At 46.3% G+C, this 23083-nt stretch overlaps 1 protein-coding gene across 6 annotated transcripts in view; it reads left to right on the top strand.

The window, feature by feature from the left end:
- The window catches only part of LOC309622256 (uncharacterized protein), a 44029-nt gene extending 21646 nt beyond the window's left edge, over positions 1-22383 (top strand). The window contains exons 6-12 of one of the 6 annotated variants that reach the window (XR_014240647.1): positions 1280-1499; positions 2808-3388; positions 10441-11159; positions 18961-19138; positions 19463-19792; positions 20643-20862; positions 22171-22383. Coding sequence is in view for 2 of the 6 variants with exons in the window: in XM_082409380.1 (XP_082265506.1) it covers positions 19105-19341; positions 19411-19792; positions 20643-20862; positions 22171-22183 (852 nt within the window). In the remaining 4 variants the exon portion in view is untranslated. Of the gene's footprint in view, positions 1-100; positions 431-1279; positions 1500-2807; positions 3389-7345; positions 11160-18960; positions 19342-19410; positions 19793-20642; positions 20863-22170 lie in introns of those variants that run through there. The other 5 variants (XR_014240649.1, XR_014240648.1, XM_082409380.1 and 2 more) reach the window with 5 other exon arrangements.
- Positions 22384-23083: the final 700 nt, after the last annotated feature.

The following is a 23083-nucleotide window of genomic DNA, read 5'->3' as shown; positions in this document are numbered from 1 at the left end:
GAGGAGGAGGAGGAGGAGGAGGAGGAGGAGGTGGAGGAGGAGGAGGAGGAGGAGGAGACGGAGGAGGAGGAGGAGGAGGAGGAGGAAATTTTTGAATTAGAGATCGAGGACCAGGAGGAGGATGAGTACCAGTCAGAAGAGGGAGACGAAACTGAGGAAGAGGTCGAGGAGGAGGAAGAGACACAAGAGGAGGACGAGAATGGGCACGAGGGCGCGGGAGTGGTCGCGGGCCACGGGCCCCCCATGGCGCAGTTTCAGTCCCTGTTCCGGGATCCGGTCCATTGCCGTGTGCACCACAGCCACTACAACTACCGTGTCCTGGTCGGGCCCCACGCCGGCCGCGTGATGGTCAGGCGCCGCTCCCGACGGCTCTCGGACCCTGCAGAGGATGCCGCGCCTCCTCAGGAGCAGGAAGACCTGGGAGAGGCAGGTGAGGTCTGGCGGGGCGGGTACCAGGCAGAGGGCACCCCGCCCTGGGAGCCGCAGGAACCTGCAGAGGGGGCGGCATCCCAGAAGGCAGAGGAACCGGCGGCGGCGGCCGAGTTCTGGGCGGGCGAGGTCCTGGCTGATGCCTCCGAGTCCTGGGAGGCTGGGGCGTGTGGACCTGACGACGGGGCCGAGGCTGGCGAGGGGCGGCCCAGTCCCCAGGCCCTTGCAGCCCCTGCTGGGGCATCGGCCTGAAAGGCAGGCCGCGCTCAGCGCTGGCCTCTGGCGGTTAAGCAGCGGGTCAAAGCTCTCAAAAACCTTCAGGCACGATATGCACAAGTAGAAGCCCAATTCTCTAAAGACCTTTATGATCTTGAGAAAAAGTATGCTGCTCTCTACCAACCTAGGGGCGAACAAATGGCATGCCTCACTTTTGGTTGACGGGCTTCTAAAAATGTAAAGATTCTCAGTAGGATGACCTGACCTGAGAAAATGATGAAAGGTCACAGGGGCACTTTTCAGTGGTTGAGGAATCAGTGAGCTTCGCGGTAGAACTTGTCTTTAAATCGGGTGAACATTTTCCAGTGACGTTCTGGCAGAAACATACAAAAATGCTCTGAGAATCAAATGATTTCGATCCCTTCTCCAAAGGGCCAGAAATAATCAGCAGCACAGTGTGTGAGATCTACTGGAAGGAGGGGAAAAATGTTGTGAAAACTGTCAAGCAGCAGAACTGTGAGGCCCATGGAAGTGTTGTATCAACCAGTAGGAACATGGCCAGCTCTTCTTTATTTATTTATTTATTTATTTATTTATTTATTTATTTATGTTTTGACATATTTCTCTTCTCCAGAACCTCCTGAGGGCAGAGAACTAGATTCTGCTGCTGATTTTAAATCGGGAAATGTTTCCCACCACCTTGTGATGCCAAAGTCCGTATCATTCGACACTAAAGAAGAGAGTGCACATCAGTATGAAAATGCTGAGGAAGAGAAAGAGGATGGAAAGGAAAAAGCAGAAGAAGGACCCAAAGTGGGTACGGTCTCAGCAGAGGGCAGCTCTGGAGAATACAGGTATTATTGTATAGTGCAACCATTCCTGACATATACCTGTTACTAACAGCTTTATGTTTTGTTTTGTTTTGTTTACATACTTAATTTATTTTTGGTTTATTTTTTTAACATCTTTATTGGAGTATAATTGCTTTACAGTGGTGTGTTAGTTTCTGCTTTATAACAAAGTCAATCAGCTATACGTATACCTATATCCCCATATCTCCTCCCTCTTGCGTCTCCCTCCCATCCTCCCTATCCCACCCCTCTAGGTGGTCACAGAGCTCCGAGCTGATCTCCCTGTGCTATGCAGCTGCTTCCCACTAGCTATCTATCGTGTTTTAAATTTTTTTTGTAAAGTAAATAAGAAAAAATTGTTGAAATTTAGTTTTGGAAAAACAGTTTAATGTTACTAATGGACTTGTATTCTAGATGATATAGAAGGAAGTGTGTTCTGAAAAGTATTTCATTTGCAGCCGCAAGTCCTTTGTCCTGTAGCTTTAAGACTACTACAGATGGGAAATTTATCAGACCTGGAAATAGAGACCTATATGTTTTTAGAGGTCTAAAATATAGAGACCTATATTTTTAGAGAATGGTCACCAGAAGAAGCAGCTAAAGCGAGTAAGCTGTGCACTAGCGGTACCTTCATCCCCTGGCCACAGAAATGGAGTCTCTTGGAATAACAATGCCTTTGAGAAGGTGACTCCTTACAAAGTAGTAAAACGTTAAGGATTTCACATAAGACTGCATTTCATGAGTAGTTCACAAATATTAGTTCAATTTAGATTTTTTATTCAAAAGAAGAGAAAATTAGCCATAGTAAGATTATTGGCTATCCCTGAGTCGGTAATTCAATCTTAGTTTCTCCTTCCTCTACCCATTCATCTTTTCCTTTCTCTGTCTCATCTCTCTCTCTCTCTCAGTATCACGCTCTTTCTTTCTCCCTTTCTTAATGTTCACACCTGTGGATGTTTGATAACAGCCTCATTCTCATTTTACAGATACGGAAACTGAAGGTCTGGGATTATAAGGGATTTATGATTTGTGTAAGGAGCATAGGCTCTTAAGGTGGAAAGACATTTAAATGGCAGAGTGGCCTCTCAAGAAAAAAATCTAGCATTTATAGTGGTGGGCAAGAGAGAGATGAGGTTGGTGTGATGAAATGATGTGCACCCTGACAACCAAGGCTCTGGGTTACAAGAAGAAAACATCTTGTTCTCTCCTTGGAGAGCCAACAGATGTACATAGTATTGACTCATATTTAGAAAGTCCCTGCTGCATGTTATTGGTGTACAATTGTTAATTGACTCTTATCCCATCCTACAGTTGGAAGGCATAAAAAGAAGTGGACGGCGAAAGAAGAGATGAATTTGTTCTTCACGGATATTCTAGTTTTCATTAGCCCACAATGCAAATTTTGTTCCAAAGTTCAGCATCCCAAAATGATATTAAGTGACATCTGACTTTATTCTGACCTTTTACAGATAAATTTGATAGTATTGTTCACATTGAAAATAAAAGCTTGTTTGACATGAATAAGCTGCAGATTTTTTTTTTTAACCTAAATAACACTGACTCCAACGTATCTTTGTTCTATTTCTTTCGGCCCACCTTACTGTCATTGAAAGGGATTTCTTTCAACTATTTGGTAAGCCTGTTTCAAATCCTTTTATTGCAGCCTCAAATAAATTAAAATATTAGATTATAAACAAGTTGTGTGACGAGAGAGATGGTGGCCCAGCCTCTAGTACGTGTTATTGAAAGGACCTGACGGACGACCTAGCTTGCCTGGAGACCAGATGGCGCTATTGGCCTGCCATGGAGCAGCAGCAGCAGCAGCTGGGAACTTGTTTGAAATGCAAATTCTCAGACCCTGCTCCAGACCTACTGAATTGGATATTCTGAAGGTAGGCTGCTAGCCATCGGGTTTTACAAGTCCTCCAAGTGCTACTGAAGCACACTAAAGTTTGAGAACCACTGCTTTAGAGCAATGGGGGAAACGTTTAAGTACACCTACGGTAGGACCAGCCTTAATTCACTGACTTGGTACTGTTGCAGGTAAACTGAACAGGATGGTAAGATCTGGACTGAGGAAGACACTAGAATTCTCAGGGGCCTGAGACACAGAGAGCTCCCGGAGGGATGTGTTACTTTCCTAGGGTTACCGTAACAAATTACCACAAAGCAGGTGGCTTAAAACAACCGAAACTTATTCTCTGACAGTTCTGGAGGCCAGAAGTCTGAGGTCAAAGTGTCGGCAGGGTTGGTTCCTTCTGGAGGCTCGGAGGGAGAATCTGTTCCATGCCTCTCTCCTAGCTTCTGGTGGCTGCTGTCAATCCTTGGCATCACTCGGCTTGTAAACGCATGATTCCAATTTCTTTCTTCATCTTTACATAGTGTTTTCCCCTGTGTCTCTGTTTCTGTGTTCTTTCTCTTCTTATGAGGACGCCAGTCATACTGGATTAAGGGCCCGCCCTAATCCAGTGTGACCTCATCTGATCTTTATTACACCTGCAAATACCCGATTTCCAAATAAGGTCACATTTACAGGTTCCGCGGGTCAAGACTTCAACATATCTTTTGCGGGGACACAGTTCAGCTTATAACAAGGGGCAAGGATTCAGTAGTGGAAGGGAGAAAAAGATGAAGGAGAAACCTAGTTCCAAAAGGATAAAAGCATTATGATACCATGCACGTATGAAGTTTAAAGACATGCAAAAGTTATTAGATTGATTATAGATACATGTATTTGTAGTAAAAGGCATACATAGGAGTAATGCATACATATGTAGTATGCAGAAAGGTGTGTATGAGAACAATAAACTTATTTAAGACGGTGGTTAAATGTATGGAAAGAGAGGGAGAATTCAATTGGGGAGAGGTACACTGGGTTTCAATTTCATTTGTAAGCTTACGTTTCTTAAGACGGCTGATGGTTGCATGGGTGTAGCATTCTCTGTACCTTTGTCGAGGTCTGAAATATGTCCTAATTTAAAGAAAATTAAAGGAGGAAATGGGCCTAATATCTGGAACTTCTTTAAGGGAAAAAGGTGAAGTGGTACTTGAGCAGAGCAGAGGACCATAGAAGGGGAGAACCAGGGGTCTGAGGGTAGAAGGCCTTATTTCTATCTTTAGTTAAGGCTGCTTGAGAGCTTGCTAGTTAGCATCAATACCTTCTTCTATTTTCTATGCTAGTGCCTCACGTATCCTAGGGTAGATTAACATTATTTATTTACGTGTGTATCTCCCCAGCTGCCTAACGTGTGAGCTTCTGAATTGTTTGGAACTTAAAGGCTTTTATTTATTTCTCTCTCCTAAAGCACTGTGTTTCCTTCTTCGTAGATGCTTGATAAAGGTCTGTTAAAGTGAAGTTAGTGTAAGGTATCCGCAACCCTTTCCCCTGTCACTGGGGTTGACATTTAAAAATGCATTATCCTGTAGTAACACAGGGTATTCCTTATGGCTAGAACAACAACAGAAAGCGGCACAAGGCCTTTTGTCACCATTGTTTAATGAAGGAACAGTCCAAGTAGAAATTTATCCATGTAGGGTCCCTCGAAAGGCCTCAAATTGGTTTGCTTCTGTATGGTTCATGCCATGCCAGCAGGGTGTGTATGTGTGTATTTCTGTGTTAATACAGTTAATGTATTAACTATAGTTAATATTAAAGGCCTTTACCTGGGCTTAAGAATTTTCGGAGGTTCACTTTATTTATTTATTTATTTATTTATTTATTTATAATTATTTTTTGGCCACGTCGTGTGGCATGCAGGATATCAGATCCCCGACCAGGGTTCGAACCCGTGCCCCCTGCATTGGGAGCGCAGAGTCTTAAGCACTGGGCCGCCAGGGAAGTCCCGGGAGGTTCACTTTCGACAAACGCCTGCACACCTCTTTTTGAGATACGCCTTTTTTGGTGCATGCTGGGAGTCCGTGTCCCTGCCCCTTACCGAGCTCCAGTTCCCTAGGGCCCTGAATTTACTCCCCAGGTGGCCCCATGTCCCAAGCCCCAAGAGGCATGTGTGTTCCTCTTCACTGAGTCTGTGCTTCTGAGAGCTGAGTGGCACTGTCAGTGTTATACTCTCAGGACTGAGAGGTATCTACGAGGTGCTGGCTGTGTATACAGGGAACAGGACACGTGGGCTACGTTACCCACATGTATGCACCTGAAGCCTCTCATGTTGAGGGAGGAAGCTCAGGCTTGCTGCTCTGAGGGTCTGCTGTAGCTCTAACGTATCAGGCTTCTCTGAGTCTCTGAGAGACGGTCCTTAAATCAGGTCAGGGACGAATCCTGCATTTCCTGTTTCTCTGGGTGTTTGTGGGTTTTTCTGTGTCCACACGTATAAAAGATGTTCTCAGTGAGTCCCTCAACCTTGAAAACTTTGTGCTCCTTGTAGGAAAAGACCTGTCTTGTCCCTCTCTGCCTCGTCCAGGAAAGGTTAGGATGTTCTGATATTTTCCTTGCTTATGGCTCCATCATCTGAAAGGATTTGATCGAAAAAATCTCCTTTTATTCCACTACCTGAGAGGTGACCATTGGGAGAAAAACAGAGGGGTAGGGTGGGTGCCGGAGTTGGAAACAGTTTTCTGTACCAGTTAGGGATATTCTAATGACACTAAAGTTAATGATGAAGAATCACTTTTACTCTAAACCACCTATTTTCAGATGCTCATAACTCCAAGGAATACAAATGAGTACACGTTTACAAGTCTAACAGGGCAGGATTCTCAGACAATGGTGTTCTGGGAAATGTGGTATTATCAAGTCCTGTGAATCACATCATATAGTAGGATCTGTTTTGAGGCATAAAATGTACATTTCTTAGAAGTCTGAGCAATGAATTGTGTGTGTTTACAGATAAGGAATTGATATCATCACCAAATCTATGAAGAAAATGAGTTTAAAACGATTCTAAGAGGCACCTAAAAGTTGGCTCTTCCCTCTCTCTCTCTCTCTGTCTCTCTGTCTCATCCAATTAGTTATTTACTCTGCTGCCTTTCTCTCCATTTTCCTGCGTTATTTTAGACCGCATCACTTCCTGACAAATTATGAACTGGTTCATGTATACAGAAGATAATACAGCATATATGTAAGGTATATCATAATAATATAAAAACCTGTGTACCCACCACCAAGCTTGAGAACTAGAACACGGCTAATGCCTTGGAAGCCCACCTGTGCCCTTCCTGCGTCATCCCCTCATTCCTTCCCTGAGGTAACCACGATCCTGAACTTTGTTAATAATTCACTTATTTATACATTCACGGCAGAGGAATGTTCCTTTAAATAATGTTATTTCTTGTCCATTTTGGATTTTATGTGAATGTAATTATACTAGATGTATTACTTGCCTTACTCTTTCTCCCCCCCCCCCCAATTTTGTGTTTGTGAGATTTATCCATGTTGATGTGTGCAACTGTAGTAATCAGTTTTCATTGCCGTATAGTTATCCATCGTATGAAAATTCCACAGGGTGTCTATTTCCTGTTGATGGACATGTGGGTTGTTTCCAGTTTTATGCTTTTGCAAATTATCTTGCGACGAATTTTCTCACTCATATCCCCCTATGCCCACATGCAAGAGTTTCTGTAGTTTCTCAGTTGAGGGCAATTTTACGCACTGCCCCCTCCGCCCCAACCAGGGTGACATTTGATAACGTCTGGAAACATTTTGGTTGTCATAACTGAGGGTGTGCTACTGGCATCTAGTGGGTGGAGGCCAAGGATACTGCTAAACATCCTACAATGCACAGGACAGTCCTCTACAACCCAGAATTGTCTTTCCAAAATGTCAACAGCTGAGTAACCCTGATCTAGAGTATAGGCCTAGGCATGAAATTTCTGGGTCATAGGGTCTGCCCAAGTTCAACCTTACTGGTAACACCAATTATCTTTCAAAACAGTTGTACTAGTTCATACTCCCAACAGCAGAGGATGAGATTTCTATTGGCTCCACATTCTTGCCAACTCTTAGTATCATTACCTTCATTACTTCTTGCCTGAACTTTGCCCTAGTCTCCTAACCTTCTCCTACCTCCATGTCTTTCCCCACAGATACATGCTTCATATACTTGCTAAGTTAACCTTCCTAAAACCCAACTCTGGCCATGCCAAATTCCTGTAAGAAAATTTTGATGACTCTACTGCATACACAATAAACTTGGCATTTAAGACGCACACAAAAGGGCCCACTAGCTCTGTAGACCTAGTAATACCAACTTATTAGGTGGTATTCAAATAAGCCGTGCCCTTTCTCTGCTCTCTGCAGCATGTGTGTTGTTGAACACTTACCCTTTCTTAAGTCAGTTCTACATTCATTTCTAGGTCCATTAATTCAGCCAGTTATTAAATCTTTTAAATTTACTGAGTATTTGTCTTTCTCTGTCTCACTTGTTTCCCTTAACATAATACCCTGCAAGTCCATCCATGTTGCTGCCGATGGCAAAATTCTTTTTTTATGGCTGATTAGTATTCCTTTGTATATATACATCACATCTTCTTTGTCCATTCATCTGTTGACGGACACAGATTGCTTCCATACGCTGGCAATTATAAATGACCATGCTATGAACATTGGGGTGCATGCATCTTTTTGAATTCGTGTTTTTCTTTTTTACAGATATATGCTCAGGAGTGGAATTGCTGGGTCGTATGGTAGATCTATTTTTAGTTTTCTGAGAAATATCCATACTGTTTTCCACAGTGGCTGCACCAATTTACAGTCCCACCAACAGTGTAGGATGGTTGCCTTTTCTCCACGTCCTCTCCAAAATTTGTTACGTGTGTCCTTTTGTGAGGTGATGTCTCATTGTGGTTTTGATTTGCATTTCCCCGACGATTAGTGATGTTGAACATGTGTGCATGTGCCCATTGGCCATCTGCGTTTCCCCAGAGACAGGAGTGGAGACTTCATTATTAAGGCTACAAGAAGCCATCATGGGGGTCTAATCTGGGATGTAATTTGTGTTTTAGAAATGTCACTCTGAAAGCAATGTGAAGAAAGGTCAGCGAGGAGGAAGAATGGAGTGCTCATTATAGGAGTGATTTATGTGAGAGATGCTGAAGTTCTAGACTAAGGTAGGGGTATTGAAAGCACATGAAGAAGTGTGTAGAACTGAAAGGCAACAGTTGATTGGCTATGGGTGATAACTGGATGTGGAGATACGGAAGGTGTTGTAAGCGTAGAAGAATAAGCGGTGGTAGATGTATTGACAACTTAGTATGCCTGAGTGTGATCAGGAAAAGAAGGAAAAGAGGAGAAACCCCAGGGAATTCCCTGGTGGTCCAGTGGTTAGGACTCGACAGTGGCCCGTGGCCCGGGTTCGATCCCTGTTCTGGGAACTACGATCCCAGCAAGCTGCGCGGCACGGCCAGGAAAAAAAAAAAAAAAGAAACCCGAAACCAAATCAATGGTGACACGAGGGAGAGATAGAAGAGGGAGAGTGCAGATGGGCAAAAACCAGAGAGGCCAAGGAATAGGAGGGCTCAGTGAGATAAAAGAACACGTGTAGAGAGAGTAGAAGAATGAGAGAGCAGCATGGCTAGGCGCTTGCGGTCCAAGACTGGGATATTTTCATTTTAGAAGTGAGAGGTAGAGTAGTTTAGGGTAAAGAATAAACCAAAGTGTGTCCCCACCCCTCCCCGCCCATATACACTGCAGATGCTTGGACAAAATGATCGGAAATGACCTTTTCATTTTTGACAAGCAAGTATTGTCTCTACGAGGATGCCTGAGTGACCAGAGACAAGGGGTGCAGGATTAAGAGCAGTAGGGCTGGGCTCAGCTGACCCACTGCTGTTGTGATGGTTAGTTATAGAGGGATCCCCCACGTAAGTATGTGGCTTAGTTCTATGTGGATCCGCCCCGTAAGTGAGAAGAAAGCACTTACTGCAATAGAAGGAAAAAGAGGGGGAAAGGAGAGGGGAAACGAAGGTGTGAAGATGCTCTGCTGGTGAAGAGAAGGAAGGAAATTAAGAGAAACATTTAAAAAACGTGTGATTCTAAAATGGTTGAAAAGAAAAAGTGGGGTGCTTGAGAAGGGGTCGAGGTGGGGTAAAGAGTTCAGTTTTTAGCTGTACAAAACACTCAGCCACCCCAGGAAGTTCCATGCAACTAAAGCTTTGCAATATGCTGGGCACAAGCAGTCCCAGCTCTTCTCACCAAATACTGAAGGAAAGGGGAAGGGGGAGAATGTTTGTTTGAATATTCTAGTTGACCAAGAGTGAACCTGAAATCCATTTTGATTTCAACACTTTTAAATGGCATGCCTCACGAGGTCCAGCGCTGGTGAATATGACTGAGGTTTATCTGTTCATTGCCCATCTGGCTTATGTGCTCTGAAGAAGCCTCTTTCTGACCTTGCTTCATCAAGGTACCAAGATGGGAAGGACGAAGGGTAGTGAATGAGTGGAAGCATTTCCTCTTTCTCTGAGATATTTCTATTCTATGTGGCAATGTTCAGGGTAGCGGAAAGAAGAGAAGGCCTCTAGCAAAAATGTAAGGCTTTTTTCCCCCACATGCTGGGGCCAGAATGCTGGAGCATTACAGTGGCCTGCTCTCCAGGGGCTCACTGCCTTGAAGATCCGATACACTGACCGTTGCCTTCTTTTCCCCTTCAATGCTGTCAGCCAAGAACCCTCACTTCAACTGTGCATCCCTTAGCTATGGGAGGGGGGCTCCTGGAGCCCAATTTCTGTCCTGATGACGGGCCAGAGCCGGGCCACGACATGCACAGGTTGAACCTCCTCTATCCCTTCCAGAGGACAGGCGCTCTGGTTGACTGGAGGCCCGAGGGTCTGGGAATGACCACCAGTCAACTATGTCCTGATTCCTCAGAGGTGTCCAGATCTTTCAAACTGCAGATTCAGCCCGGGCGGTCAAATTACTCCTTTCACCACAAAAAGCAAACTCTTGGGCATACGCTGTTTCAAGTGAAAAGCACATTTTGCGTTTTTGCAGAGGGGAGGCGCAGGGCGGGGTGCCCCACGCCGCCGACCCCAGGCCCAGCTCTCCAGCTGCCAGGGAGCTGGAGCTGGGGCTGACCAAGGAATGACTGCGGACGCCAGAAGGAGCAGAGGGCTGGGCGGCGCACAGGCTGCGGTAGGAGGCGGGACCGCGCATCTCGTTCAATGGGTCCCGGCGCCTGCCGGATTGGCTAAGCTCGCTTGCCGTCGGGGTGGGCGGAGCCAGTTGTGCGCCGGGCTTGGGGCCCGCCCAGCGGCAGCCGGACGTGCTTCAGACCCCGCGCTCTGGGCAGCGGCTGGGTGCGTGGTCCGGTTGCTGCGTGGAGTGAAGCTGCTGGGCTGCTGCTCTTCTTGCCGCTCCCTGGCTCAGGGCCGCTGGTCGACCCCCACCCTCCCCACTCCCCTTGGCCTCGATGTTCTCACCTTACAGGTGGCTCTTGGCCGAAGCACGAGGTCCGCGCCCCGCTCCTCTTGGTTATCCCGCTCCCCCCCCCCCCACCTCGTCTCTCTTCCTCCCGGTCCGCAGCGGTCTCCAGGGTTCTCCGACGGTCGGAGCTCTGGCGTCCCGACATGCGGCGGGCCGCTGTGCTCCTGCTGCTCATCAGGACCCGGCCCTTGGAGGGCGACGACCCGAAACCCAGCTGGAAATTCCGCTTTGATTTCTAACCTCTCCTCGTCTGATGTTCCTGACGTCGTTCTGGACTTCTTCGATTGGTAAGCGGGGTCGGCAGGCTGCCATGAGCTGGGAGGGCGGTGGGTGAGTGGGCGACCTCTTAGAAGGAGACGGCTGGAGCCGATGTGGGCCTGCGCTTTTGAACCGCTGCCCACGCGCGCTGCCTGCTGGCCAGTCCCTAGAGGAGTTGGTGGTGGGGATGGGGACGACCAGCTGCGATGGAGCCCCCTTGCTTCAGCCCCTCTGTTGCTGTGGTGCCTAATAGCGCTGAAGTGGCGGGGTTCGGGGAACTACCGCCCCAGGGTCCACCCCTCCATCTCCAGGGACTGAGTTCTCCTCAGCCAGGTATACTGGCCCCTGTGTGTGAGTGCGCGGGGAGGGGGTGATGGTGCGGTGAGGGCTAAAGGCAGTATTCTGTGCTGAGCTGACGGCTGGTAAAACTGGGAGGGCCTCGACCGGCCTAATCCCAGATTCCGCTCCCCACTCTGCTCCGCCAGATAGGGTCCTCTAGCAACAACGCTTCTTATTAAATGCACCAGATGCATTCCTGCTTATTATCCCTGAATAGTGTTTCCTTGTCAGCCAGCAGAACGATTCAAGCAAGCCAATCACATCCTTGCTTAGGAACCAGGGGGTACCTCACCCTCGTGATACTGCAAAGCCCGCTTCCCCCAGACCCTTCTGGTTCACGCTGTTCCAGAATGCAACCCCCATGTGTCCTGCATGGCCTGCGATGTCCTCCTCTCCTGGGCTGCCCAAGAGGTGGGTCACTGGGCCTCCGACCCTGTCCCCATAACCACCCAGAAGGTCTGGACCACTCATGATTAGATGGAGATAAAACCCACAGCTGTAAATTTGCACTGCTAGAAATCTAAAATATTCTGAGGGAATTTGTACAGAGAGAAAAGACAAAATAATAATAATTCCATGCAGCGCAAGTGGCAGCACCCTAGCAGAAGATGTTTTCAGTCCACCCACCTCTGGCTTGGGGGCCCAGCAATCTTCTGCTGTGCCACTCTGTTGCCTATGCCTGTGTTGCAGTGAAAATCCTGATCATCCTAATGATAGGGAAGAGCAACCATGGCACTTTTGTGACACGGTGATGAAATTAAACCCAACTTAAGCCAGAGTCCTTAAAACTTATTAAGCAACCATTGCCATAGGGGAGGCCCCTAACCCTAATGAAACTGATTTGATGCTGTCTGAAGGAAGAAATCTATAAATATGAGCAGATTAGAGAGGACACCCCCTCACACACACACACACAAAGTACATCCAGTGACAAACGAGCAAGCAAAAAGAATCAGAGAGAATGAAATTAGAAAACTTCAATACAGAGGGAGGCAACAATTAAATCGATACAAAGGTGCACAATTTAATCCAGTTGGAAATCTAGAATTTGCTAAAAGAATTTATACCTGGTAAGACCTTTGTCCTTGGCAGACATCTGTCTTCTCACTGTGTCCTCACATGGCCTTTTCTTTGTTCAGTGTGGGGAGACAGAGAGCTCTGTGGCATCTGTTCCTTTTCTTATAAGGATACCCCCCCTATTGGATTAGAGCTCCAAGCTTATGACCTCGTTTAACCTTGAAGGCCATATCTCCAAATATAGTCACATTGGGGGTTAGGGCTTCAACATACCAATTTGGGGGGAACAGAATTCAGTCCATAACATTTTTTTTTTTTTTTTACTTTTGGCTGTGTTGGGTCTTCGTTGCTGCACGCGGGCTTTCTCTAGTTGCGGCGAATGGGGGCTCCTCTTCGTTGAGGTACACGGGCTTCTCACCGTGGTGGCGTCTCTTGTTGTGGGGCATGGGCTCTAGGTGCGCGGGCTTCAGTAGTTGTGGCCCACGGGCTCAGTAGTTGTGGTTTGCGGGCTCTAGAACTCAGGCTCAGTAGTTGTGGCGCACAGGCTTGCTCCGCGGCACGTGGGATCTTCCCAGACCAGGGCTTGAACCCGTGTCCCCTGCATTGGCAGGCAGATTCTCAACCACTGCGCCACCAGGGAAGCCCTATATATTTTATATATAGTAGTTTATATCTGCTAATCACAAACTCCTAATTTATCCCTTCCCCACCCCCTTTCCCCTTTGGTAAACATAAGTTTGTTTTCTATGTCTGTGAGTCTGTTTCTGTTTTGTAAATATCAATAAGTTCATTTGTATCATTTTGTATTAGATTCCACATGTAAGTGATATCATATGATACTTGTTGTGGCTCACGGGCTCTAGAGCACGGGCTCAGTAGTTGTGGCGCACGGGCTTAGTTGTTCTGGATCTTCCCAGACCAGGGCTCGAACCCGTGTCCCCTGCGTTGGCAGGTGGATTCTTAACCACTGCGCCATCAGGGAAGCCCTCAGATGAATTCTTAAGAAGAATTCATTTATATGTCTTTTATATATATATGATATGTTCTTGATCCTTTCATCTGCCCAAAACACTTAGGTTGTCTCCATTCCTTGGCTATTGTGAATAATGCTGCAATGAGCATAAGAGAGCAGAGCAGAAATCACCTCCTTTGGATCTGTTTTCAGGAGTGGGATTGCTGGCTGATCTGCTAGTTCTATTTTCAATCTTTTGAGGAACCTCCATACCGTTGTCCATAGTGGCCGCACCATTTTACTTTCCCACCAACAGGGCACGAGGGTTCCCTTTTTACCACACTCTTGCCAACACTTGCTATCTCTTGTCCTTTTGAAAATAGCCATCCTAATAGGTGTGATGTCTTAATTACAGTTTGATTTGCATTTCCCTCAGGGTTAGTGATGTTGAACACATTTTCCTATACCTATTGGCCAGTTGTATGTCTTCTTTGGAAAAATGTATATTCAGACTGTGTACCCTTTTATTAATTATTTGTTGGTTTTGTGTTTGTTTTTTTGTTTTTTTTTTTGATGTTGAGTTGATTGAATTCCTTATATATTTTGCATATTATCCCCTCAACAGATAACATGATTTGCAAATGTTTTCTTCTGCTTCATAGGTCAGTTGCCTTTTCATTTTGTCGATTGTTTCCTTTGCTGTGCAGAAGCTTTTTAGTTTGATGTAGTCCACTTGTTTATTTTGTTTTTGTTGCCTTTGTTTTGGTGTCAGTTCAAAAAAAAATCATTGCCATAACCTATGTCAAGGAGCTTACCCCTGTGTTTTCCTCTAGGAGTTTTACAGATTCAGGCCTTACGTTTAAGTCTTTAATCCATTTGGAGTTCATTTTGGGGTATGGTGTAAGATAAGGGTCCAATATAGTATCTTTGCATGTGGATATCCAGTTTTCCCAGCACCATTTATTGAAGAGACTCTCCTGTCCTCGTTGTGTGTTCTTGTCAAATAGTTGAGCATATATGTGTGGGTTGATTTCTGGGCTCTATATTTTGTTCCATTGGTCTATGTCTATATCTGTTCTTATGCCAGTACCATGCTGTTTTGATTACTATACCTTTGTAAAATAATGAAATCAGGAAGCATGATGCCTCCAGGTTTAGGTTTGTTATTTGGGGGGTGGTTCATCAAAGGGTACAAATGATCAGTTATAAGATAAATACATTCTAGGGATCTAATGTACAGCATGCTGATATAATTTAAGATGTTGTGTGGTATGCTGGAGACTTGCTGAGACAGTAGATCTTAGTTTTATCCCACACACCACCCCCCAAAAACCTTTAGCTATGTGAGGTGATAGATGTATTAATCAGTTTCACTGTGGTAATCATTTAACAATGTATACATACATCAAGCATCACACTGTTCACCGTGAATATAGAAATTTTATTTGTAAATTATACTTCCATAAAGTTGGAGGGGATGGGAGGAATGTGTGTCCTGTTCACATGGAAAAAATTAATTACTCTAAACTGTCAGAGGTAAAGCACAGGATTTGGGTTACTAGAAGAATACATTTTAAGTCAACTGTCTTCAATAAACTCAATGAGCGAAAGGAAACAATGATCAAAGAACTAGGAAACAATGAGAAAGATGTATCACAAAGAGACAGATATTATAAATAGGGACAAAATAAAAGTTCTTCGGCTGCAAAGCACAGTAAGTGAAATGAAAAATTAATAAAAGATGTCCAACAGCAAATTTGACCAGGAGAAAAAGAATCAGCGAGTTTTAAAAGGTTAGTTGAACTATCCAGTCTCTGGAAAGGAAAAGAGGAGCAGAAAAGCAAAGAATGAAGAATAATGAGCAAAGCCTATGAGACTTATGTGCATCAGCAAGCTTATCAATGTACACATAATGACACTTGCAGAGGCAGAGGAGAGAGAGAAAGGGGCAGGAAATCATTGAAGAAATGATGCCTGAAAACCTCCAAACTCGGAGGAAAGACATGACTCTACACACCCAAGAAGTTCCACAAACTCCAAGCAGGATAAAATCAGAGATCCCCACCTAGGCACACCATGCTCAAATTATCAAAAGTCAAAGACAAAGAGTGAACCTTGAAAACAGCAATAGAAACAACTCCTCACCTACAAGTATTCCTCAGTAAGATTTGTGCCCATTTCTCTACAGAAACCATAGAGGACAGCTGGCATTGGAATGACATATTAAAAGCGTAGAACAAATGAACAAAAATACCCTTTCAACCAAGAATTCTATATGTGGGGAAAACGAAGGGGAGTTAAAGACATTCCAAGACAAACAAAAACTGAGAGAGTACATAGCTAGTAAGCTTGCCCTACAGAAAGTACTAAAAGGAGTCCTTCAGGCTGAATTGAAATAATGCTGGGCACCTATCTGAAGCAATATGAAGAAATAAACCACAAAGGCCAAGGTAACTACACAGGTAAACGCAAAAGCCAGTATTGCTGTACTTTTGGTTTGTATCTCCTCTTTTTGTTCTCATATATGATTGAAAATACAAATGTATAAAGCATTAACTATAAATCTCTGTTAATGGGCACCAAATATACAAACATGCCATGTGTCACCATAATTAAATAAAGAAATGTGGCAGAGCTGGGGAAAAGCAGAGTTTTTGAATACTATTGCAACTATCTCCGTATTAATACAAACTTGATTATTATAAAGTTAAGATATTAATTGTAACTCCCAGTGTAACCACCGACACTGCCCCCACAAAAAGCTCCAGCACTATAAAAAAACTAAAAAAGGTACAGAGAAAGGAGTGATAAAGAATCACTTTGTACACTAGAAAAATGAAATTAATAACAGCGAAATACAGTAATTGAGGGGTGAAGGAACAAAAAAAGGCTGACATGTGGAAAATAAATAGGAAAAGGTCAGGAAAAGTCTTTCCCTGTCAGTAATCAATACAATAACCATAGATAAAACTGTTCAACGAAAAGACAGCACAAGTGAGTGAACTTCAGGCAGTCACCTTAGCGCTGGATGCTCTGGCCAACAGTTAGCCCCGTCTGCACATTTTCATAGACAATCAGGCCATTGTCGTCGGTCTGGCTGTCTGGTCCGGCCCATGGCAGCAACGACGTTTCCTTGTGTAAAACTGTCCTGTCCCCTTTGGGGTAAAGAGCCCTGGGAATCTCTTGGCCCACAGACTCCCAACTTATAAATCCAGGTCACACGTGTCTCTATATATACTAAAGCCACTATGCAGGGCTTTGCCAAGACCCTCCTTCTTGGCTTTGGAGTTCCGGGCCTTATTGATGGTGACCGAGGCATGCATTTTACTTCTCAGGATACACAACGCTGGGCTCTTGAACGGCATTCAGTGGACCTTTTGCCTCCCTACCCGGCCTTAGGCTGCAGGACTCAGAGTTCCAGAGTGGCTTACTTCCACAAGTTCAAATTCCATTACACGAAAATGGCACGTTTCAGTCGCCAGTCACACGCCAGAGGTGAATTGTAGTATAGCGTCTGACTGCGTCCTTTGATGTTTGACTGCTGAGGGCTTTTAAACGTCAAGCCTCCCTCTTCCCCAATGCCCCACACTCTCTCCTTTGGCGCGGTTGTAGGGTGGAGGGGAGGAGGAGTGGGCGTCAAACTACACTAGCTACTGCCAGCACAAGGGAACTGTCATGCTGGCCCCATCCACTAATCACAGTAGAACTCCCAAAGCAATTTCTTCCTTTCCTGACTCTCTCAAGTCTTTTTTGGAGCAGCTTGAAAAGGCTACCCTGCTCTCCCCCCAGAAGCCTCCTCATGTAAGGAATACACTTTGCATCGCGTCTCGGTAGTGTGTGTGTGTGTGTGTGTGTGTGTGTGTGTGTGTGTGTGTGGTGTCACCAGTCTTGATTGACCTTTGAACCCAACTTGGGGTAGGGGTCCATACTGACTCAGGGTGGCAACAACAGCTCTTCTCGCCAACCTTCCCAGGAGCGCAGTGCAGAATGTGTGCTTCCCATCCGTGAAACGTTAGGGTCTGTCAAATTAGATGTCCTGGATCCCAAGGCGGTGTGCTTACTGGAAGTAAGGGACATAGCTTATGTTCTCCTGAACGTGAAGTTACAGCTAACACCCACTCTTGCTTCTGTGCCCAGCGACAATAGTAAGTGGGATTAGCATAAAATAGTTGCCGATTTCTTCCTCGTTTTAAGCATTCGTTACCCTTGACCACTCGGCTAAGTGGGGCTGAGTACAACAAAAAGTCTCGGACTGTTGACCGAGAAATCATTCTAGGAAGCCTGTCCTGTTAACGTGTGCCATGCTGTATTAGTCTGCTCAGGCTGCCCTAATAAAATGCCATAGGCTGGGCGGCTTAAACAAGACATTGGTTTATTTCCTACAGTTCTGGAGGCTAGGAAGCCCAAGGTCAGGGTGCCAGCATGGTGGAGTTCTTGGTGAGGGCCCTCGTTTTGGCTTGAAGATAGCCGCCTTCTTCCTGTGGCTTCACGTTGGGGTGGTGGGCGGAGAGCACCATCTATGGTCTCTTCCTGTAAGGGCAGTGATCCCAACGTGTGGACCGCAGCCTCCTGACCTTACCGAAACTGAATGACCTACCAAAGACCCAGTCTCCAAATACCATCTCCTGGGGGCGGGGTGGGGTGGGGGACGGGCTTCATCGTATGAATTGGGGAGGCAGGGGATGTACACAATCCAGTGCAGAGCAGGTGCTCAGCCCAGTCTTTTTTTTTTTTTTTTTTCAGCCCAGTCTTTAAAAGAAGTATCTCTCTCTGTCTCTGTCTCTGTCTCTGTCTCTGTGTCTCTCTCTTCCCTCTCTCTCTCTGTCTTCACTTCTTGGCGGCTGGAAGTGAATTGGGGAGCCCTGATGAAACACTGTCCGGCTCCTGTCTTTACTGCTTTCTCTCCACTCTCCATTCTCACTGCATCCATATCGACTTTGTATGTCCTTTTCTAAGTAGCTTTAACCGCATTAAAACCTCCAAATTCTCTTGCTCTCTCTTGTGGGAGGTTTTAAGCGTTGCTGAGATTTGATCTATACACCTTCTCTCTCTCTCTCGTTTTTGAACTAAGTGTGTCTCAGTCAGCGTGAGCTGCCCCAGGGTGGCAATTGGGGAACACATGCAGGTTCCCATACCCCAGGGCGCCGCCCTATAGGGACACTGTAGCTTTGCTCTTGCAGTGGTGGAATGAAAAGGAAGGGATTCCTGTGGGCTCACGGAGGCTCAGGGTGAGCTGGGCCTTTAAGGCTTCCAGGGAAGCTGAAGACCTTGGTCACTCATTGGACGGCGGTGCTGTCAATCCTTGGCTGCTGGCAAATGAGCTTAGAGCCGGCGCTGGAGGAAGTGGCCCTTGGTTGACCCTTCCAAGGTCCGCCTCCCGTCGCCAGCCAGTCAGGCTCTTTCCCGCCCTGTGCGCAGCGGCCTCGGCGCAGTCTCGGTGGGGCGCTCCACAGGCCGGCGGTCTGCCCTTCCCGTGGCGGGGCCCCCAGAGGCATCTTCGCAGACTCTTGTCCCCTGTGCAGCCGGCTTCTCTGCAGCCCCCACCCCGTGCCGGAGGCCCCGCTGCCAACAGCGTCCCCTCCCTCAGCGATACTCAGCCCGGCGGCCGCCATCTTCCCCGCGATCTTCACTGCAGCCCGATCCGTGTGTGGCGCGTCCGTCCTGCCATGTCTGCCACAGAGGAGCGAGGGCCGATCCCAGGTGGCCAGGCCGGAGCTGGTGGCGGGGCGGGTGGCGACCCCAGTCCCCTCGGGGTCCGCGCATCCCCTTCGGGAGGGATGGATGGAGCCGAGGGGGCCGCGGCCCTTCTGGCCTCCCTGGGGCTCTCCAGAGCCCTTCACGGGGAGGATGGTGGGCAGGAGGCCGCCCAGGCCGCAGTGGAAGAAGACTGGGATGTAGAGCTGGTTGAGGAGGAGGAGGAGGAGGAGGAGGAGGAGGAGGAGGAGGAGGAGGAGGTGGAGAAGGAGGAGGAGGAGGAGGAGACGGAGGAGGAGGAGGAGGAGGAGGAGGAAATTTTTGAATTAGAGATCGAGGACCAGGAGGAGGATGAGTACCAGTCAGAAGAGGGAGACGAAACTGAGGAAGAGGTCGAGGAGGAGGAAGAGACACAAGAGGAGGACGAGAATGGGCACGAGGGCGCGGGAGTGGTCGCGGGCCACGGGCCCCCCATGGCGCAGTTTCAGTCCCTGTTCCGGGATCCGGTCCATTGCCGTGTGCACCACAGCCACTACAACTACCGTGTCCTGGTCGGGCCCCACGCCGGCCGCGTGATGGTCAGGCGCCGCTCCCGACGGCTCTCGGACCCTGCAGAGGATGCCGCGCCTCCTCAGGAGCAGGAAGACCTGGGAGAGGCAGGTGAGGTCTGGCGGGGCGGGTACCAGGCAGAGGGCACCCCGCCCTGGGAGCCGCAGGAACCTGCAGAGGGGGCGGCATCCCAGAAGGCAGAGGAACCGGCGGCGGCGGCCGAGTTCTGGGCGGGCGAGGTCCTGGCTGATGCCTCCGAGTCCTGGGAGGCTGGGGCGTGTGGACCTGACGACGGGGCCGAGGCTGGCGAGGGGCGGCCCAGTCCCCAGGCCCTTGCAGCCCCTGCTGGGGCATCGGCCTGAAAGGCAGGCCGCGCTCAGCGCTGGCCTCTGGCGGTTAAGCAGCGGGTCAAAGCTCTCAAAAACCTTCAGGCACGATATGCACAAGTAGAAGCCCAATTCTCTAAAGACCTTTATGATCTTGAGAAAAAGTATGCTGCTCTCTACCAACCTAGGGGCGAACAAATGGCATGCCTCACTTTTGGTTGACGGGCTTCTAAAAATGTAAAGATTCTCAGTAGGATGACCTGAGAAAATGATGAAAGGTCACAGGGGCACTTTTCAGTGGTTGAGGAATCAGTGAGCTTCGCGGTAGAACTTGTCTTTAAATCGGGTGAACATTTTCCAGTGACGTTCTGGCAGAAACATACAAAAATGCTCTGAGAATCAAATGATTTCGATCCCTTCTCCAAAGGGCCAGAAATAATCAGCAGCACAGTGTGTGAGATCTACTGGAAGGAGGGGAAAAATGTTGTGAAAACTGTCAAGCAGCAGAACTGTGAGGCCCATGGAAGTGTTGTATCAACCAGTAGGAACATGGCCAGCTCTTCTTTTTATTTATTTATTTATTTATTTATTTATTTATTTATTTATTTATGTTTTGACATATTTCTCTTCTCCAGAACCTCCTGAGGGCAGAGAACTAGATTCTGCTGCTGATTTTAAATCGGGAAATGTTTCCCACCACCTTGTGATGCCAAAGTCCGTATCATTCGACACTAAAGAAGAGAGTGCACATCAGTATGAAAATGCTGAGGAAGAGAAAGAGGATGGAAAGGAAAAAGCAGAAGAAGGACCCAAAGTGGGTACGGTCTCAGCAGAGGGCAGCTCTGGAGAATACAGGTATTATTGTATAGTGCAACCATTCCTGACATATACCTGTTACTAACAGCTTTATGTTTTGTTTTGTTTTGTTTACATACTTAATTTATTTTTGGTTTATTTTTTTAACATCTTTATTGGAGTATAATTGCTTTACAGTGGTGTGTTAGTTTCTGCTTTATAACAAAGTCAATCAGCTATACGTATACCTATATCCCCATATCTCCTCCCTCTTGCGTCTCCCTCCCATCCTCCCTATCCCACCCCTCTAGGTGGTCACAGAGCTCCGAGCTGATCTCCCTGTGCTATGCAGCTGCTTCCCACTAGCTATCTATCGTGTTTTAAATTTTTTTTGTAAAGTAAATAAGAAAAAATTGTTGAAATTTAGTTTTGGAAAAACAGTTTAATGTTACTAATGGACTTGTATTCTAGATGATATAGAAGGAAGTGTGTTCTGAAAAGTATTTCATTTGCAGCCGCAAGTCCTTTGTCCTGTAGCTTTAAGACTACTACAGATGGGAAATTTATCAGACCTGGAAATAGAGACCTATATGTTTTTAGAGGTCTAAAATATAGAGACCTATATTTTTAGAGAATGGTCACCAGAAGAAGCAGCTAAAGCGAGTAAGCTGTGCACTAGCGGTACCTTCATCCCCTGGCCACAGAAATGGAGTCTCTTGGAATAACAATGCCTTTGAGAAGGTGACTCCTTACAAAGTAGTAAAACGTTAAGGATTTCACATAAGACTGCATTTCATGAGTAGTTCACAAATATTAGTTCAATTTAGATTTTTTATTCAAAAGAAGAGAAAATTAGCCATAGTAAGATTATTGGCTATCCCTGAGTCGGTAATTCAATCTTAGTTTCTCCTTCCTCTACCCATTCATCTTTTCCTTTCTCTGTCTCATCTCTCTCTCTCTCTCAGTATCACGCTCTTTCTTTCTCCCTTTCTTAATGTTCACACCTGTGGATGTTTGATAACAGCCTCATTCTCATTTTACAGATACGGAAACTGAAGGTCTGGGATTATAAGGGATTTATGATTTGTGTAAGGAGCATAGGCTCTTAAGGTGGAAAGACATTTAAATGGCAGAGTGGCCTCTCAAGAAAAAAATCTAGCATTTATAGTGGTGGGCAAGAGAGAGATGAGGTTGGTGTGATGAAATGATGTGCACCCTGACAACCAAGGCTCTGGGTTACAAGAAGAAAACATCTTGTTCTCTCCTTGGAGAGCCAACAGATGTACATAGTATTGACTCATATTTAGAAAGTCCCTGCTGCATGTTATTGGTGTACAATTGTTAATTGACTCTTATCCCATCCTACAGTTGGAAGGCATAAAAAGAAGTGGACGGCGAAAGAAGAGATGAATTTGTTCTTCACGGATATTCTAGTTTTCATTAGCCCACAATGCAAATTTTGTTCCAAAGTTCAGCATCCCAAAATGATATTAAGTGACATCTGACTTTATTCTGACCTTTTACAGATAAATTTGATAGTATTGTTCACATTGAAAATAAAAGCTTGTTTGACATGAATAAGCTGCAGATTTTTTTTTTTAACCTAAATAACACTGACTCCAACGTATCTTTGTTCTATTTCTTTCGGCCCACCTTACTGTCATTGAAAGGGATTTCTTTCAACTATTTGGTAAGCCTGTTTCAAATCCTTTTATTGCAGCCTCAAATAAATTAAAATATTAGATTATAAACAAGTTGTGTGACGAGAGAGATGGTGGCCCAGCCTCTAGTACGTGTTATTGAAAGGACCTGACGGACGACCTAGCTTGCCTGGAGACCAGATGGCGCTATTGGCCTGCCATGGAGCAGCAGCAGCAGCAGCTGGGAACTTGTTTGAAATGCAAATTCTCAGACCCTGCTCCAGACCTACTGAATTGGATATTCTGAAGGTAGGCTGCTAGCCATCGGGTTTTACAAGTCCTCCAAGTGCTACTGAAGCACACTAAAGTTTGAGAACCACTGCTTTAGAGCAATGGGGGAAACGTTTAAGTACACCTACGGTAGGACCAGCCTTAATTCACTGACTTGGTACTGTTGCAGGTAAACTGAACAGGATGGTAAGATCTGGACTGAGGAAGACACTAGAATTCTCAGGGGCCTGAGACACAGAGAGCTCCCGGAGGGATGTGTTACTTTCCTAGGGTTACCGTAACAAATTACCACAAAGCAGGTGGCTTAAAACAACCGAAACTTATTCTCTGACAGTTCTGGAGGCCAGAAG

Source organism: Balaenoptera borealis, assembly GCF_965194805.1.
Source record: "Balaenoptera borealis genome assembly, contig: HAP1_SCAFFOLD_1915, whole genome shotgun sequence".
NCBI classification, from domain to species: Eukaryota; Metazoa; Chordata; class Mammalia; order Artiodactyla; family Balaenopteridae; genus Balaenoptera; species Balaenoptera borealis.
This window is presented reverse-complemented; position numbering and strand designations above follow the sequence as displayed.